General features: G+C 35.8%; 1 protein-coding gene across 10 annotated transcripts in view; it reads right to left on the bottom strand.

The window, feature by feature from the left end:
* The window catches only part of DMXL1 (Dmx like 1), an 88800-nt gene that overhangs the window by 4635 nt on the left and 63918 nt on the right, over positions 1-20247 (bottom strand). For 5 of the 10 annotated variants that reach the window (XM_052778829.1, XM_052778834.1, XM_052778833.1 and 2 more), the window contains 15 exons: positions 18157-18320; positions 17038-17177; positions 16623-16708; positions 14536-14737; positions 13135-13252; positions 11778-11840; positions 9806-9892; positions 9033-9154; positions 8776-8917; positions 4321-4371; positions 4005-4065; positions 3318-3445; positions 3052-3144; positions 2490-2581; positions 1490-1542 (listed from right to left, as the gene is read on the bottom strand). In XM_052778829.1, the coding sequence (XP_052634789.1) occupies positions 1490-1542; positions 2490-2581; positions 3052-3144; positions 3318-3445; positions 4005-4065; positions 4321-4371; positions 8776-8917; positions 9033-9154; positions 9806-9892; positions 11778-11840; positions 13135-13252; positions 14536-14737; positions 16623-16708; positions 17038-17177; positions 18157-18320 (1602 nt within the window). Of the gene's footprint in view, positions 1-1489; positions 1543-2489; positions 2582-3051; positions 3145-3317; positions 3446-4004; positions 4066-4320; positions 4372-8775; positions 8918-9032; positions 9155-9805; positions 9893-9915; positions 10337-11777; positions 11841-13134; positions 13253-14535; positions 14738-16622; positions 16709-17037; positions 17178-18156; positions 18321-20247 lie in introns of those variants that run through there. The other 5 variants (XM_052778830.1, XM_052778831.1, XM_052778835.1 and 2 more) reach the window with 5 other exon arrangements.

Raw genomic sequence — 20247 nt, 5'->3', positions numbered from 1 at the left:
TCTATCCTTCTGTAATCACAAACTATTAAGCCTTGACCAGAAACAGCTTCTTTCCAAACTCTCTAATGCTTGTTATTTTAAGGCATATGTTTCCCATAAGAAATGTCCTAAATTACCTGCCCAAATACCTTGTAAGTTTCCACTGGTTATTTCACTTTTAATTTGCTGCTTTTCACATTTGGGTATGCCTACTCCCCCAAACAAGTGGAGGAAGTGAATGAAGATTACAATTACCAGAACAAAGCTTAGTATGTCTGAGACTAGACACTATGCATCCTAACACATGGCATGTAGCACATTGTACTTGTAGTTCAAAGGGTTCTCTAAATTTACATTTAGAAATTCCACGCGTCTCACATACACTTAAGCATTCACCATACTTGAATTACAGGGTGTTCACAGCTCTCCCTGAGCCTAATTCTGTATTTCAGACATTGAAATGTATTTTTTTCCACTGCAACAAAATATTAGTATTAAATTAATGAAACCCTGCTAAATATTTATTACATCTCAAAAAGCACACTTAGAGGAATAATTCTTCTAAAGCATTTTTGTAATACTGTACTATAGGTAACTATAAATGCACACACACAGAGAAAGCATTTAAAACATTCCACAGTACTTGGCGTAATACATAGAATAAAATTGCCATAGAAATGGACAACCTCTGAAAGCAAAAATGCACTACTACTACAAATACAGCAGTTAAGTTCATCTTTTAGTTCAACTTTGAGAATTACTATATAATTTTGAGATCTTATTTGTACATCTGCTTGTTCGATATATTCATAAAAAATATTTTCTAGAAAATATGGTGCATTTTTTCATTTACATACCTTCAGAGAACCATTTTATAATCATGCCTTTTCTGAGACAGGATTTTCACAGAGGCAATGAAATACCTGACAATTCATAAATTCTCATACTCTCCAAACAGATAATGTATCTGCAAGTGCTCAATGCTATCTTTATAGTACCATTTTTTTGTCTAACACTTAATTGATAAATTTTGAGTGGAGCCTCTCTGATTTATGAGTACAGACACAGCCACAGGAAACTTGAATTGAAGGGTGTGGATGCATATCCTGCAAATGCATATCTTGTAACTGTGCTAAAAGCTGTAGTTCTGACAGTTATAGCTATTGTCTTCTCAACATGCTAGTCATTACAAGCAGGAGTTGCTTGGAATCTTAAAAAGGAACAAAAATTACAGATATCTGGCTGTCAGGGGTTGTACTTGTGATGCAAAGATACAAGGTATGCAAAGGAAGGTGTTCATGTCCATCAAACCAATCATTTATATATAGCACTAAATCATTTCTCAAGAATCTGTTTTTATATTCCTGCTGGTACACTCACACAGGACACTGAAAGATGTTTTAATGCTAATATTAAAATTACTTCCCACAATAACTTTTCCATAAAGACAGACACACATTTTTTTTTTTTTTACTGTGATCAAGTATTTTGCTGGTTGTCTTTTACTTACCATGCACCAAGCTATTTGTAGGTGAAACCAAAGTATCCCAAAGACAAATATTTCTGTAGAAAAAAAATCTGTTTTAATTCAGCAACAAATGTTCTAAAGTATTTTGAACACTTGAAAAGTCATTTGAATCTTGAATAGATTGTTTCAGGCATAAAAGCACTGTAAACAGACTTTCAATGATTACTTTTGAGCAGTTCCCAAATTACTTTCATAGTTATACATACACTGCAAGAACATGCCCTCTACACAATCATTCTACAACTGGTTATTCTCATAAAGGATTCATACTGAGATTACAATCTTTTGGTAGCTGAAGTCACCTGAATGTTAGCAGTTTTTGCTGTTTCTTGATCAAAACTTACTTAAGAAAATAAGTGTGAAATGAAAAGCTATGCACAACTCCCTATATCTATAAAAATAATTTATGACAGGCTCATATGAATAGAATAGACTATATCAGTTGGAAGGGACCTACGACGATCATCTAGTCCAACTGCCTGACCAATTCAGAGCTGACCAAAAGTTAAAGCATGTTAAGGGCATTGTCCAAATGCCACTTGACCACTGACAGGCTTGGGGCATCAACCACCTCTCTAGGAAGCCTGTTCCAGTGTTTGACCACCCTCTCGGTAAAGAAATGCTTCCTCATGTGCAGTCTAAACCTCACCTGGCACAGCTTTGAACCATTCACACATGTCCTGTCACTGGATACCAGGGAGAAGAGCTCAGCACCTCCCTCTCCACTTCCCCTCCTCATATGGAACATGAACAGAGGATTTGTGCTTCCCTATGAAACCTCCTTTAATAGGTACACAGAATTTAGCTGTAAACATTGCCTCTCCCCCCCCCCCCCCCAAAGAAAGAGAGCAGAAATAAGTATGTTGCCTTTAAACTGCTCTAAGGAGAATCATCAAAAAAAAAGGTTGGGGGGGGCAGGGCATGGGAAGGAGAGAAAACACCCCACCACTTCTTTTTTATGCATTATCACAGCAGCTCTTACCTATTGTCAGAAGACAATCCTGCTGTGGCTATCAAAGATGATGAACTGATGAAAACGAAGTCAGTGGCTGTTTTGTTATGACACTGCCACGTCTAAAAAATTAAAGTTTAGAAATTATTAATTAAAAAAACCAATGGATTTTGTGTAAGCATGAAATCTTAAACTTCCTCGAGAAGGTAAGCTGTTTTAAAAACAATTTAAAGAACACAGGATATAAAGGTATGTGTATGCCTTCCGATACTCAGTTTTTCATGGAAGTATACTTTCCAAACCTGCATTATTGACAATTGACTAACAATTGACAATTATTGACAAGTCTCAAAGAACATTAAACTTATTTCAGACCTAACATTGCATTTTCTACTCTCCAACTTACTAAGTATGATTAGGATTTAAAAACTTGTCTGTCATACGGATCACAGGATAGCAACAATATATTATTAAATCTTGATTAATACTGGCTATCAGCACCATCCCTGCCCTCTCCTACCTATTCTAAAGGGGGAAGGAAATAAAAGAGAACAGCACAAGTTTATGGAAGCAAATTTAGTTTTCAGCTTACCAAATATGGTTTAGGTGAAGTCCCAGTAAGTGGGCAACATTTCCAATTTGTTTGATATAAACTTATATATCCATCAGCATCAACAATTCCAAACTGAAAAAAGATATATTAATTGTAAATACATATGTATGTATTACAGAGAAGTCATCCACAATTCAGAGAAACTACTTCAGATTTTAAGAATGTGACATTTCTGCTAATTTACAATTATACTGGGGGGCAGCGGTGGGAGAAGAAGGTCAGTACAGAAGCATTCTGCCATTTACCTTATTTCCTTGGTAATTGAATCTCATTCGAGTTACCCTTGAGTTGCCACCAGACCGAAAACATGTGATTTGCTGTGCATGACCCCATTCAAACATTCTTACACTACCATCCTGAGCACCTGTCAGGTCTGTAACAGAAAATGTTTACATGACTTTTCATAGGTGTTGTAGCAGTTGAGCAGGAAGGTTGCTTCCAAAATTTTAAGAAATCTCACACCAGCTCACAACATCCTCAAAATAACCAGTGCCACAATATGTGCCACAGTACCTGGCATAGGGTAGGAGTAGTGGGTACCACTGAAACTTAAACCTGTGCTATTCAAACCTTATTGAATTGTACTTACTTATTATTTAATTAAGAATTGTATTTAGATGGTACTGAAATATGAAGCTATTTACTTGGAGATAAAAATGTATCTTTCATCCAAGTCACAAATAAAATAGAAACACAGTGCTTTTTGCTATAAAAACCAGCACTGTTTCTAAAGGCTAGTCTATATCCCCCAGTACTACTCTTTTTTGGAAATGAAAAGTAGTTTCAGTAAAATAGGGCTTATAAGCAACTTTTAAAACATATAATAGATTGCTGTGCTAGTATAAAATAGCAGCATACTAAGAAACAGGGCCAATAAGTAAATATACAATCTTTAGATAACTTTTTTCTTTTTTTAACAAAACTGAACTTACAATATGGTAATGTTGGATGAGAAGCCATTCTTCTGACATTATTAATAGCCTTCTTGAGCATCTGTTCAACACACAGAAAATAATTAAACAATACTACTGAACAAAAAGTTACTGAACTAGAGCGGTGAGTTGTTTCCTATCAAAATTCCCACTGAAAGCAAGTACTGGGTTTAGAAATTCAGGTAGAAGTCAGTTTCTTCCAAGACTAGTGTAGACATTAATACTTTTGCAGCTTTACACATCTAGGTAAATATTAACTTTTTGCTTCAGAGATTTATGGATCCAAATATAAACACTCCTTAGACTGCAGTCTTACCTCTTTTCTTGCCAATTCCTTTCTGATTCCATTAAATTTATTGGAATATTCCTGAATATTGTAAGATAAGCAAGAGAGAGGCAGAAGCATGTAAAGAAAGAGGTAAACAAACTTTAACAGAAGTTAAAATTTAACAGAAGTTAAATAGGAATATATTTATTTTCAAGTCTACTTAATTTATTGTCATTGACTGAAAAGTGATTATTTGTGGCCATCCAGTATAAGCAATATACCTAGCAACTGGTAAATAAAAAAATTCTTCAAAAGCATTTATAATTTTCCAAATACAGATCCAATGGATTTTCAGTAGTGGATTTTCCTTTTGTTCCTAAATTCCAAACTTTGCTTTGAGCAAGGTACATTACCAAGAATACTGGTTTTCTTTGTTGATTAATTCGTTAACTGGAAAGAGTTCAATATAGGAAGAGAACTGGAGACATTAGACAATTAAGATAAAAACCCCATCTAATTAAGTCATAAGTCCAACCCACAATAGGAAAGGAACAGTAGGGATTTTTCTTCAGGGAAATGCATCTGTATTTTCCTTGCGTGTCTCTTCCCTTCTTTTCTTTCTATTAATGTATGTCAAAGTTAAGTTTTCATTCTTTTACTTCCTGTTAGTTCTCCTCAAAAGCATACGGCTACTTTGAGGACTGACTCTCCTCAGAAAATTGTTGGGATCCAGTCTCCTTACGCATGTATTATTTACCTGAACATTTGAGAAAGAAGAGGGCATAAGTTTATATTCATGCCAGATGTTAACTTATAACACAAACAAAAGGTTGTTGCCAGAGCACCCACTTTCAACACAGCAGCTTACTACACATCAGTAGCAAGCTGGCACTGAACTACTTTCATAGAATCATTTAGGTTGGAAAAGACCTTTAAGATCGAGTCCATCCAACACTTTCAACTGCTATAATTTTGTACAGTATTTTGTTACTACTTTGTCACTGAAACAGTACATAACGAATCAAGTATTTTAAGTATGCTATTATCCCCTGGCCTCCAATCATATCAGGGTGTCAACTGGAAGGAGGTATGAATTAAAAAATTTTACTTGGTTCATATTGCTAAATATGATCCAGAGTTGAAAAGCAATGTTCTCCAAATTTTTAGTTTGCAAACAAGAAGGAAGAAAAACACTTGGAAGGGAAATAATTTATTTTCTTGCTAAAGTTTCCTGGGGTTTGGATTAGTGGAGTAATTGCAATCCTCTTGATTACATTTTAGAAGCAGACTTAGATCTTTCAATTCTCAAAGCTTTTATTATTTGTTGAAGAGAAAGCCTTATGCCTGTCGGTTACCCAAGTTTATTTCCAAACACTTTCCTGAAGATAAAAAAATAAGATCTTCAGATACATACTTTCCTTTTTTCCTGTAAGTACTTTAAATGACAAGGAAAAAAGCTCAACAGTTTGGTAAAACACTGGTGAATAAGACAATATATACATTATAAGATTTAGGACAACACAACAGTGGATGATATTCTTCAAACATCAGTGCATATACAAATCAGTAACTAATTGCAGTACTTTGCTCTCTAAACTTACAGTTTATCTCTATGTGTAAGTGAAAGAACAATTATTCATGCTCATTCTATTTCTTCACCAAAATGAAGGGCTGTGTTGACTTTTACATCTACTAACTTTTACCCAGAAGTCATTGGAAATCATCTTCCTTCATTCAACAGATAAGCATGCATCATGATCTCCTAACGCCTGCTGGATTGTGCTTTGGAAAAATGCAAGCTTACAGAAACAGGCCTCTGAAAGACTATGTTAACATAAATCTCTGGTGCAGCATCTCTGATTTAGAAGCCAAATAACTTTATCAACTGCAAATACTTCCATTATCAATGTAACTGACATTTGATACTGCTAGCCCTCAGTTTGCCCTTAACAATAGCTGATGGCTAGAACACTGATTGCTTTGGTGGAGAGTTGGGTGCTTTAGGCCTAATGTACAGTAAGACTTAAGAATAAAAAAGCTTAAAATCTGACCCACCAGTTATTAAACTGGTGAATATTGGTGTTGGTCATACTGGCTTGGAAGACAAGCTGTTGAACATTACCCGAGTTTCAAAGCTGACAGTACATACTATTTACTTCAATGCTCTCTTAGAAACATCTCCTGTAAGAACTGTGTAAACACACTGTACTGAAGGACATGGTAAGTGAGGAGGCTCACCGCCAGATATGAACTGTGTAACAGGAAACAGTGAAGAAGAGTAACAGAAAAACCCTAGAGCTAATAAAATGTTTTTAACTGCCTGAGTATCAAAAGTTCAGTAGCCTCCCTTGCTGATGGAAGTCAAGCAAAGACAACAAGACTGAAAAGCCAGTAATGGTAAAGAACAGCGGACTATATCTACTAAATGGGCTGCAATTTATGGAAAAGCAAAGATAAGAACAAGGATCAAAAGCAGTATCTGAAGGAACAAAGTAACAAATAGTAGCAACAGAAATATTTTGGTGAAGCTGGTTTTCCTCCAGATCTAAGTCCTTCTACAGTAACACTATTTCTTCCCAAGAATCCCTCTATCTTCCTTCATTTACTTTGTCCTTCATTCAGTACCTTTATCTCCCCTCCCTAATGGACAGGTGTCGTTGTGTGCTGTGGTTGGTTCTCTACTCTGCCGCAGTCAAACAGTATGCCAGACAAAATTAGGTCCAAATTTTAACAGCAAACGCATTCAATACAAGCATAGCCATATCTCTTTAGGTAAGATAGTATAAAATAGAAAGTCACGTAAGAATAGTTTACATTATTAGATTATGTAATTACTACGTTGAGAAATACACAAACACCCGATATATAAATATATATATACACACACATATAAAAATGGAAGCGAGAGGAGAAAGTGGCAAAGGCATTCAAAGAATACTTGCAGAAGAGACCTGACTGTGAAACCAGTGCTGCAAAACTGGCAAGCAGGATCAGTAGTTCCTAAACAGAAGGGAGTGGCACAATACCCACTTCCATGTGTGGATAACATTACCATTCTTATAATGCTCATTCATATTTACTCCTCCTAATCATCAAATATTTTCAAAAATCAACTGCAATACACATTAACACATGGTTCTTCCATTCTGCCACCAGTTACGGACTTGCTCTGAGCTGTTAAATGCCACAAAGTGCAGCCAAGTCACAAGACTTCAGGCATTCAGTTATCGAGGAAAACTCTACACCTATGTGCAGATAGACTGAGAGATATGGGTGTTTTGTATGACCATTTCAGGCCAATTAATTGGCTCCAAATAAGCATCTCCCAGCTAACTAATCAAAAGATCTGCATTATTAGGAGCATCTATACTGCATAGGAACTAAGGTATGTCAATGACGACACTAGAATTATAATTTGATTTGAATTAAATCTGAGCTCATAGCTTTTTGCTCAGGGCCAAGCTTCACTCCAGACACACAATCTATTTCTAAAAGTAAGAGCTACCCTTGTGCACATGTCACCTCTATGATAAGAAGGATCAATTTGCTCATGTGGACATAGTCACACTTTACTGGGTGTCCCTCACTCTGTTGTATTTCAGAAATGCTGAACAGTGAAACTGATTATCTCCTCTAAAACACGATCTTCAGGAGTGAGATATTTAATAACACTACTATGCAGAGTTACAGCAAAATTGTGCAGCACTTCAAAGAAGACAGAGCCGACAACAGCTTTGGAGATAAACAGTCGTACATCAGCATGATGGGTAGTTCAAACTAGGCGTGAAGTTTGTAGCTGGTCCTATTTCTGCAGTCCTGCCTTCCTCATTGTTCTTGTGAACTTCTTCCCCATTTCTCCCAAGTTCAAGTTGCTCAGTTTCCAGAGTTCAATTAATTTCATTTGAAGCCTCTGTCCTGCCAGTGAAATCCGCTTTAGAAGTTCATTTGCTGTCCTTTCTATAGTACAGGCTCATACTAATATACAGTGCGCTACAATGGTACTTTGTAGTAAAGCAGAATTTGGTATTTACTTTTAAATAAAAGCTGGAATAGTCTGGAACTCAGAATGAAACCTGAGATTATGCTTAAAATAGAAGCTACCCTGATATTTCATACAAGTATGTCTATCCAATCTTTACAAATTTATATCCTGAAATCTCCCGCATGTATGCTTTTCAGATACAGTATTTGGCTTCAAGTCGTTAAAGGACAATTTAAGCTGCAATTTCTTACCTGAAACCTGATTCTTTTTTTTTTTAAACAATGTATCTTAAGTAAAGAAAGCATATATGGCTTGACTAAAAACTTTGCTTGCTCAGCTGGTCTATCTTAAATTTTGTGCAGTATAATTGGATGATTACAAAAAATTCCAGCTCGTCTTGAATACACAGAAAAGCTATATTTACTTACATGCTAATTGTAAAATATAACCAGCAACACTGAACAGACAAAAGGAGAGAAGTAGATAGAGTACCTAAGGCTAATCTTTGACAAGCAACTTACCACAGATGCACCCCTGCCAGTTTGTGTACTGCCAAGCCAAGGCATATTGATAGGTGTGCCGGGATTACTATGAGTATAAGGAGTGGTTCCCTGAACATTTACCAGATCATCACGAGCATGTATAACTAAGAAATCATCAGCCCTATAAATGAAACAACATTATAAGTTAGATTGAAAACAACAACATTAAATACCATGCTTTGTTACATTGATTTATACACAGCCAAGCTGTGATATTGGAAACATAGAAAGTATACCCTTTATTTTCTATTTCCACATCATCATCAACCCAGGTATAGATTTGTGTAGCTAAAATCGCAGAAACATCTAATTCTTGAATGTCATGACTCGATGCTATTGCAATGCAGTTCCGATTTGCCTGAAAAAAGTAACACACAGAGAGGCAGATACAAAAGGTATACTCAAAAAGGTGGGGTTTTTTGATTCTCTGGTTATGGTACAATTCACAAAAACATACGCTTAGTCAATTTACAAAACCCAAATATTTATGTCTACAAATCTATATACATAAACTGTCTAAACTTGACATTTCTGTTTTAAAAGGTTATTTGCATCTGGGGTAGCATCACACACTATTTGTATTTTATACTTCTCTCAAGCAGCTTTAGTTTCTCCTTGCTTTCCTCAGAGGATAAGCAAGACATAACTATACCACAATGCTTGCAACCAAGCTCCCCTCCTCCACTAGTTAAGGCTTAAATAGTTACACAGGAGAAGAAAAGATGACTTGCTGGTTGTCTTTGACAGAAGAAAAATACTCCTACACACAAGCTTAAAGAAAAAGTATAGGCCACCCCTCCCTTCCCTCAATCCATTGTACAATAGAAAAAAGACAACTGGTAGTAGAACTGTTTAATTACGAAAAGATAATTATGAAGTGCTTTAGAGAAGGGAGCGCTAAGAGTTCAAGCTGTAGCAGGATATCTCAACCATTCACAATTGGGACTACCACCTGTTTATCAGGTGGAAGTACAACACAATTAGATGATCCTACCTCCTTTATACTCACCTTATTGACTGCAAAAGCAGTAATGATGTCAGACTCTTTATGGATTATTCTTGCCTTGCCTTCTGGGTATCCACTATCTGTTTCTATCTGTATTTAAAAAGTAAAGCATATTTAAATGCAAACTTCTATGCAACACTTCTTTTTACTGGAAGTACACAGACCAAACACTGGATCATATGAAGTTTCATGTATTTTTTTTCTTAATTTTAATTCTAAGAAAATATGACAAATATAACCTGTAATAATTACGATAAACCTGTTTCTTGTGTAGCAATCTAGCTTCTCACTGCCATGTTGAGATTACCACAGCAAGCGTATTGTGTCACAGAAGTCACATTACTGTGTTCGTTCTCAAGTTTTTCAGGAATGCTGAAAACCAGGAAGGCTACATGCACACTTGGGGGTGTTGATAAAAATTGAGTCTTGATGCTTTGTTCTTAAAAAAATTTGCTGAATCTTCTCATGCTCTTAGCAAACACTTTTTGCCACTGAAACTCAGGAAATAGTCCAAAAGAAGGTGCAGACAAGATCCTGAGCAGGAAAATAAATTTGTACTTTGTCAGCTTATCTATTCACCATTCTCCACAATTAAATAAATCTGGAATCCTGCACAATCCAGTAACACAAATTTTTTACTATCACCTTTTCTTTTTCCTTAATGTGATCTAATGTTGTATTTGTATCTTGTCTACCTTTTTGTATTTTAGAAATGCATGCAGGTATATGCCAGCACACAACAAAACTCTGAACTCTATCAGCACTGTAGGAATCCTGTTCAAAATTAAAGAGCTCAGCATTGCAAGTATTAATCTGATAGATTAGAGACTCCAGTCTGTTGTAGTTACAAAATAATTTTACAGTAAAGAGAAAAAAAAAAGGCATTGCCAAACAAATAGTAACATAAAAATTCAAACCTGAACTACAAATATAAAATTTTGTATTTTCTTCAAAACATAAAGAATTATTCCAGAACTACTGTTTCCTAGCCTCTCCCCTTCAATTTCTTATTTCTCTGGTCTTCAAATGACTTAAACAAGGATATTTTAGTTTAAAAAACTAAGATGGTGCTGTCAAAGAACTGCAAACAGTCTTTTTCAAATCTGAAAAAAGTCTGTGGCTGTTATACACCATGAATTAGAACACCTATTTTAAGATTAAAAAAAAATTGATACTCCAGTGTATGGAAGATTGCACAAAACTGCAGTGACAAACAGATCCAAAAACGTGATCTGTGTTGTGTGCTGAACAAACCTGCATAAAATCAAGATTATTTTTTCCCCAGTCAGTTCCAATTACCTACTTGCAGTATTAACTGCTTCACTGCATAATTAATAACAAGGTAGCCCAATGACATCACAGGGCATTCTTATTTCTGTCTTCTCACTAGTTTTGTAAAAGAAAGCCTGAAGAATACAGTATTTCTATGCCTAGAAATGCAAACTCTTATACCTTTTTAGTCTCTCATACCAATCTTTTAAGAAAGTTGCTATAAAGTTGTTATATAAGTACATTTGTCACCATCTTAAAACTAAGGCTCAGTGAAAATTTTTGTAGCAAACTAGTATCATGCAACACAAACTGCTCTAATTTCACTTAACCACCTTCACTTATAGGTAACTATTCTAGCCATCTCATACTGGTGAAAGGTCCTGTATGTGCTATGTTCCCATAGTACTACTGAATATTTTTCACCTGGGCAAATCTCAGCCTCAGCTCTTTGCTTGGCATAGCTATGGAATTTGATAATACATATTGTTCTTACCTGGTTGTTTAATCCAGCTTCTAAGATACATTTAGTTTCAGATAGGGTTTATAACAAGCCTAGTTTAACTCAATCTCTTGCAAAACTGAATTTTTAACTTTATTTGCTGTATCAGCAAAGATTTTTTTGAGGGAGATCAGCACCATTTCAAAAAGGTAATATTTCATAATGATGTAAGGTCTAAATAATTTGAGCATTACTATTCTGTACCTTATTGACGATGGGTTCCTCCACCACAGAATTTTTCATGGTTTCACTGTGCTCCTCTAATGACTTCACCAAGGAAAGAACAACCACAGAACAAAGAATAAAGATAAAACATAACACACAAGGTATCAAGGAAATCCTTAATTCCTTGTTGTTTACCCCAACACAGAACAATTGAAACACAACAGCATGTTGCACACACACACACATGCAATTTATGTAGTAACAGTAATTATCAAATTCTAAACTCTGTATTCAGTACAGAAGACACTGATTTACCTATTCTGCACTGTAACAGCATCTTGTCCATCTCAGAAGTCAAATTTCTTCGAAAATAAGCTATCTCCACTGACATTTTATCAGCAACAAGAGCATACAAATAAAGCCAACACACCTATGCTGTGTAAAGCTGTCAATGACCCTACTTGGAAACATATAAAGCACATCTAAAATATTCCAAAATACCTTTCCATAGCAACATGGCTGCATTAACATAAGACACAATCAGAAATGGTGCATCTTCAAAGGACAAGACAAAAGGAACAATATTCCTTTTAACTGCAGTCTGTAGTGAACATAATTAGCCACAAATACTCAAAACAAGCTAATATTCTAGTTGGAACAGGACAAAGATTAGCTCATACAGAACTCTTTGCTGCCGTGGCTTTACTAGTCATGAATACTCTTTTCCTGCATGTTTAATTTGTTTAGATCTGCCTCCTTCTCCTATGTTTCTGCTACTCCATAGTTTTTCTATAATACAAGTGATTTTTTCAAATTATTGGGAGTAGGGTGAGACAGAAAAGGAGCAACTGAAGAGGGAGAAAAAGCCCAAAACTCCACTACAGAACCACAACTTTAAAAAATTTAACAGAATCTGCAACCTGGAATCCAGCTAGACACTGGGACAAGTTACCAAGGACAGAAATATTAACTGTTGTATGACCATTTTTCTTATTAAATTTGAATCATAAACATGATTGAAACCAGTGGATAAACCCAATATGACTATGGTAGGGACAAACGCAAAGTTTTAGAAGTTTGACTGATTAGGTTATTGTTTTTAATCTTTGAAATTATGAAGTTTGTCATTCTTTTGAGGTGGCTTTTATACTGATCTTAACAAAGAGGCTGACTGTAGCTAAATGCTATTAGTTGTCAGTCTACAGTCAAAGACTGACTTTTGTTTTCAATGAAACAATGGACAAAGATTTTTGATATGAAATACTGTAGATTTAGAGTCATAGCCAAGTATATTATCCAATCATGCTCTAGAAAGTAAACAAGCCAGCCAAATAACTTAAGTAAAAGCTCATAGATTGACCTGCAATATTTTATGCATTTTGTATACCATACCAACCTCATTTATGCATCGCTTCTTTGTAAAAATATTTCTGATAAAGGTTTCCTGGACTTCTTCCTGTTTAACCAAGTACTGCCACAGCCTCTTCACAGACAGTGCAACGTGACTGTTAGATCTACAGAACAAAGTTGAAATAAATATTTACATCATGCTCATACTTACAAAAGACTGCAATATCTTATATTCTAATCAACCGACAGTCAGGAGAAATGCTGAACCAAAAACTACAGCTCTCTGAACACTGCACAAGACCTATTCAGAAGCATTCAAGTACAATCTTCCTGACAAACCTATGTGTGAGAGAAGATACAAAAGGAAGAAGGAAAAGAACATGTAGCATTTTCACCTCCTATCTTGGGACAGTGAGGAAAAATCTCTTTAAAGAGATCACAGAACAATAAGGTAAGCATACAGATCATTTATTAGTCCACCTCATTCTTTACAACATGAATCTTTTCTGTTTATTGCTAGTGAGTGCTTCTATCACATGGACAATGAATGACTAACACTTCCTGCTAGGAACACTTCATCAGCTGTGTAAAATCTCTGAAACAACCACGACTTTTCAGTAACAAAATCAGAAGGATTGTAGAATCAGATCAGACTTCAAATGTTTATGCTCACCCCTAGAAACTGTATGCTCAAACAAAACCTGTAAATACAAATATAGCTGCTTATGGCAGGCCAAAAACCATCAAACCCTGAATTGCTTTAAATCATAATTTAAAAAAAATGCCAGGCAGCAGATATATGTGAAGATGTTCCTTTTTAATCAACTCAAGTTACTAAAACTAAGTATGACAACTGTGAGGTATTTTACAACAAAAAGACAGACCTTCTGTTGATTCTGCCACCACAGGTGATAATAAGATTAAAAAGGCAGAAATCTGTTTAAAAAGTGACAATTTAAGAAACTGACCATACTTTTCTGGCTAAACACGCAAGTATGTGGAGTCACAACTATGCAAATATTAAAAATAGTATATATTTCTTCTCTGATTTTAAGAAAAAATACTGATAAGAATGTAATTATATTCCCTCCAAAGGTGGGGCAATTATTTAATACATTGTCACTCATCCTTAATTATCTCTCAGGGCAAATTCATTATTCTTTATTGTCAACCATAGCGTTTCCACAGAGACACTCAAAATCAGTATGTTAAGCTTCAATAAAAGAACTTTAAAAATGTTGAAACTTTTGATTGTTTTTCCTGATCTTGCTTTGGACCAGAGATGCACGAGTTCTGATGTGTACCCACAATTTCACAATGCATTAGAGCAAACCCAGAAACTGGCATTATATAGTTATTGAATTATGGTCTACCACATGCACTAACAACATAATACTTGATGTATATTAAAGATATTATAGTCAGTGTTTATAGAAATTAGACTCACCTGAATGGAGTGTTTGTAGGCTCAAGTAAAGTTTTATGGCGAAGCAACGCAGGACCAGCAGCTAGGGCTTCTTCAGAAGCATGAACTGAAATATAATATTGAGGTGGACCCCCATATAGCTCAAGACGCCGGAGAAGAACTTGTTCCCAGCGCTGTAGTGTTTTCAAAACTGCATGGCATATCGGGGAGCTAACTGGAAGCTCTAGAAAGACAAGTAAACAATAATGAACCTACCTTCTCCATTATAACCTTGGCAAAGATAATCCCACTGCTAGAAAGCTGAAGTATATTTCAAATATCTCCAAAAGTAAGCTTTATTCAAACCTCATCTTCTATTTGCAAGTATAAAAAGATGAACTGCTTTGTGCTATCATTGCTAAACACAGGAACAGACTTCTCCAATGCTGATGGAAATGAAATATCATGGAAGAGATCCTCCTGGAAGCTATGTCAAGGCATATGAATGACAGGCAGGTGATGAGAGAAAGCCAGCATGGCTTCACAAAGGGCGAATCGTGCCCAACTAATCTTCTGGCATTCTATGATGGACTGGCTATGCTGGTGGGCAAGGGAAGAGCAACTGATGTTCTCTACTTTTGACTTCTGTAAGGCCTTTGACAAGGTCTCACACAACATCCTTACCTCTGAACTGGAACAATATGGATTTGATGGATGGACTATTTGATGGATGAGGAATTGGCTGAATGACTGCATCAAAAAAGAGTTACAGTCAATGGTTCAATGTCCAAATGGAGATCAGTAACTAGTGGTGTCCCTCAGGGGTGCGTATTGGGATCAGTACTGTTCAACATTTTTGACAAGGACATAGACAGTGGTAGTGAGTGCACCCCCAGCAAGTTTGCAGATAACGCCAAGCCAAGCGGTGCAGTTGATTTGCTAGAGGGAAGCGATGCCTTCCAGGGGGACCTTGACAACCTTGGGGAGTGGGCGCATGTGAACCTCATGAAGTTCAACATGGACAAGTGCAACGTCCTGCACCTAGATCAGGGCAATCACCAGTATCAATACAGACTGAGTGAAAAATGGATCGAGACCATCCCTGCAGAGAAGGACTTGCAGATACCAGTGGATGAAAAATTGGACATGAGCTGGCAATGTGCAGTTGCAGCCCAGAAAGCCAACCGGATCCTGGGCTGCATCAAAAGAAGGGTGGCCAGTAAGGGTGAGGAAGGTGATTTGCCCCCTCTAATTTATTCTCACGAGACCCCACCTGGAGTACTGTATCCAGCTCTGGGGCTCCCAGTACAAACACAGACATGGACCTGTTTGAGCAGGTCCAGAGGAGGACCACAAAAGTGATCAGAGGGGTGGAACACCTCCCCTATGGAAAAAAAGGCTGTGAGAGTTGGGGTTGTTCAGCCTGGAGAAGAGCTCCAGGGAGATGTTACTGCAGCCTTTCAATACTTAAACAGGACTTACAAGAAAGATGGAGAAGGAATAGTGGTTTTAAACTAAAAAAGACAGTAGATTTAGATTAGGTATAAGGAAGAAATTTTTTATGATGAGGATGGTGAGACACTGGAACAGGTTGCCAGAGAAGCTGTAGATGCCCCATCCCTGGAAAGATGCAAGGTCAGGTTGGACAGGGCTTTGAGCAACACAATCTAGTGAAAGACAGGGGGCTTGGACTAGGTCATCTTTAAAGGTCCCTTCCAACACAAACCATTCCATGATTCTATGAGACAAGGAGTAGGAATGATTTAACTTGAATTACAGAAAACTACAGGGTTTCCACCAAGAAATAAATATTGTAAACATTCTTGTATGACTTCCTAGTCATACAAGAATGTTTACAATATTTATTTCTTGGCTGAGAAAAAACTAAGTATGCAGAGACTTCTGCTAACTACTAAGCATTCCTTCTCACCCACTCATCTTACCCACCCAGAATGTTATTTCATAAATATACCTGTATGATGAACAGTATCAGAACAATTATTCCCAGATCATGGAAAAATTAAGAACTTTTGAACTGAAAATAAAGCTACAACATATATATTATTTAACAAATTACTGATTTTAAATGTGGCTATTAAGTATGAAAAGACAGCTCTGCTGCTTATTACCTGAAAGATCATGTCCAGCCAAAGGGTAGAAAATCTTCAAATTGTGAAGTACCAGCTGAACCATTGCCAATCTCATGAGTGACCAACTAACAAGAAAGCAGTAGTAAGTCATTTACTAACAAGAAAATAAATTTCTCACTTATTCACAATTAGGATTTAAATTTAGAGCTTTAAATCACCATTATAAACTGCTAAAAACTACAACTAGTATTTTAGAATATTATAGATACTTTGAATTCAAAAGTCACTATACCATGTATTAATGAGTAAAATAATCATTGTGAAAAATTAACTACTAAGTCTAGATAACATACTGCCATGAAATATCAATTAACTGGTGTATTATCTCAAAAGTAAAAGGCCGGAAATGCAAGCCTAGCCATTGGAGAACATCTTGTATTTAGAAGTTACTTACCTGTATGAATTTGAATTAGAATGCTCTTGATTATGTGAATTTGATGCAAACACTCCTCCATCAGTATCTTCATCATCTTCACCACTTTCCTGACTCTCTTCTGAATCATATTCCACTCTACTTTGCGATGGAAAAAAAGGCTAAAAATTTAAACAATATTCCTTGAGTATCTTCTAGCCGATATCTAGTTTTAACTTATCTTTCAAAAAATACAACATTATAATATTTAATGCTTTTCATAAAAAAGCAGGCATATCATCTTACTCGTTTTACTAACATTTGGCATTTGTACATCAAAAGGGTAACTGTCCGTGAGCACTGCATACTTTAACAGCTTAACTATTTTTTACATTACTCAAAATTCTAATGCCAAAAATGAAAATAGTAACAGTTTTCCAATTCTTATTTTGCTTTACTTTCACGTCATATATATCAAACCACACATAGGACACACAAGCTTGTTGTTTGTCAGAAAGAAGCCAAAACCACCAGTGTATTTTCTCCCTAGTTCTTCCAAGGGCTCAGAGGACTAAAGAACAAGAAAATCCTATCTCCTGTCTACAGAATTCAATATTTATGGTAAGTCCACCATCAGTGCCCCACTGTGTTATTCAGTCTTTGCTATTTCTTTTTTGTCCTTGCTGATATGGCTAATATTTGATATAGAAATGTGCCATACAACTCCATACCATTATGTAACTTTCTACAAATAAAGATCTGCCACAGCAGACTTGACAGAAGGCAACACAATTTGATTTCTAGTAAGTATACACATCTATTTCACCCATTTGAAATAGATAAAAAGCTTCTCACATTTTCTTGTTCATCTAAACAGCTGATACATAATTACCTATATATTTGTACTCTGCAACTGTAAAAAGCAATATGTTTTGTTCATACCATTATCTGAAAACAAATTAATTTCATAACAACAGGTTTTAAGAAGTGTTTCAAAAATACTTATAGGCAGTGTTTTAGAAAAAGCTAAACATGAGTAATAAAGCCAGGCAGCTTCTATCACACACCTAAATCAATACCTAGAATAAAGACTTAGAAGAAAAAAATTACCATTCCAGAAGTGATAGAAAATATTTAACTGTCATAATAGCAAAAAATTACCTTAGCAATGAAATAATCCCAGATGCTAAGCTCAGGAGGAATAAATCTTTCTTTGTAAGATGGAGATTCTTGATCTACCAATGGCAATGCAGGCAACTGAGAACTCTCTTTTGGAGAGGTTTTTGATGAAAGGCTGTAATGTTTTTGGTGTTTCTCTCCATCATCTACAGAGGAAGGAAATAGAGTATATTGCTTTAAATTGTCCACCCCACCTCCCTACTGCTTTTTATAAAAGGATTTATAATACAAAGTAAAAATATTTCTCTTTACAAGTTTTCAGAATTTTATCTTAATATTGCTATAGAAAATAAGCACACAGAATGTTAATCCTCAAATATGCAAAACTAATACATAACTAGAACTCCAGAAGTGGAAAACTCCCAGCACAAATAACATAGAATAGTAGAGTACATGCATAACTGCATTAGCAGCTTTCCTCCTACAAAGATGACAAATATTGTTGCTCAAGCAAGAACACTGCAAAACTAAATTACTTTAATAAGCACTACTGAGCACTGATTACCCTTGTTTTTTAAGACAAGCCAAGAGTCTTGTCTTTCAGAATACATAGTGCAAATACCTAGGCTTGCCATTCCTATTCCAAGTTTTAACTCTGTGTCTCCTTCCAGGAGAGGTCTGTACTTTTTTCTAAACAGTATAATTCTGATAAATCCGTATGTCCTGACAATATATTTCTCCAGCAAATATAAAATATCCCATTTTAACTAATACAATCCAATATATACCTCAAACAGGAAAGGACCAATTATTTGTAATAATACCATAACTTGAGGGGTCCCCTCACTTCCCCAACATTGACTTTTTTCAGAATAAGAAGTGTCTATGAGAGATGTATTGAATTATATTCTTGATGATTACAGTACTGAAGGAAACAGCTCATCCAAGCTATCAGAAATATCTTAATGCATTGATATCACAAATGAATGAACAAGCAAGCCTCATTTCAGATCCCTTATTTTCTTATTAATTGAGAAGTATCAACTTCACAAATATGGAAAAAGTAATGGCTTACTTAGAGGCTCACATAACTATCTGATACCCTGAAATCATTCTGGTTCTTAGTAGGTGAATTGTATTGCAATACAGCCTTTCCATTAGTAGAGGAGGAACGATATCGATTGCCACTGTCCCTGAACAGTAAGTTAGTGTTCTGGCTCTCCAGAACACTTCTGAAGTAGAAGGGACGAGGGAGAAACAGAATCATATTTGGAATTTGATACAACATGGTGGCCTTCATTCATCTTCCATCACAGACAAAATGGACTTGGATCCATTTCCTACTTGATTGTAAAATTGTTTTTTTATTTTCAAGTAGATACATGTAATGCATGGAGATTAGTTTTTATAGTGAAACAATTGAATGGGTTCAAGACTTAGGTAAAACAAAGAAAGCTAGAACATTAAGATAAAAAGAGAGCTGATTTTTTGAACTGCCTTTTGAAGTCTCAAAAAATCTCAACACCTATTTAACCAAGTACTGAAGATTTACTTTTTTCTTAAGCATTTCAAAGTCTCCATTTTCCAGTTAAGGTTTGAAACTATGACATCACCCAAAGGAATCACAGAACACACTTAAGTTCTACCCCACACCACTCCTTTTTTTTAAGTGCAAGAAAAAGCAGTTGGGGAAGAAGAGTACAGAAAACCTTTTTGGTTGTTTCTTGTTTAATTAAGCGGGGTTTGTGTTTTGCATAGAGCAATAATAAGACCAGGCAGTTAGTCATAAAAGATCTCATTTAAATACCTCTTAAGTAAGGGGGAATTGTAAAGTAAATGGGTTGCATATAATTTGAGTCTTTGGCTGATGTAAAAGCAGTAATAAATAGGCTCGCAAGTAATAAATAGGGTCCAAGAAAGCAAATCTGCAGGCTGAAAGAGCTGACCTGGAGATTAGATATCCCTGTCACTGAGTTCAAGTATCAACATGTTGGGCCACTGGTTGCAAGGATGACTCAATGTGAACATTAAAAATGCAAATGGATGCTTTATTGTTTCAATCTTCCTTACTCCCTTCTAACAAGGGCCCACAAAACTAACTTCCACTGAAACTTCTGAAATCACCATCTCCTG

The sequence above is a fragment of the Harpia harpyja genome, chromosome Z, assembly GCF_026419915.1.
Source record: "Harpia harpyja isolate bHarHar1 chromosome Z, bHarHar1 primary haplotype, whole genome shotgun sequence".
NCBI lineage: Eukaryota > Metazoa > Chordata > Aves > Accipitriformes > Accipitridae > Harpia > Harpia harpyja.
This window is presented reverse-complemented; position numbering and strand designations above follow the sequence as displayed.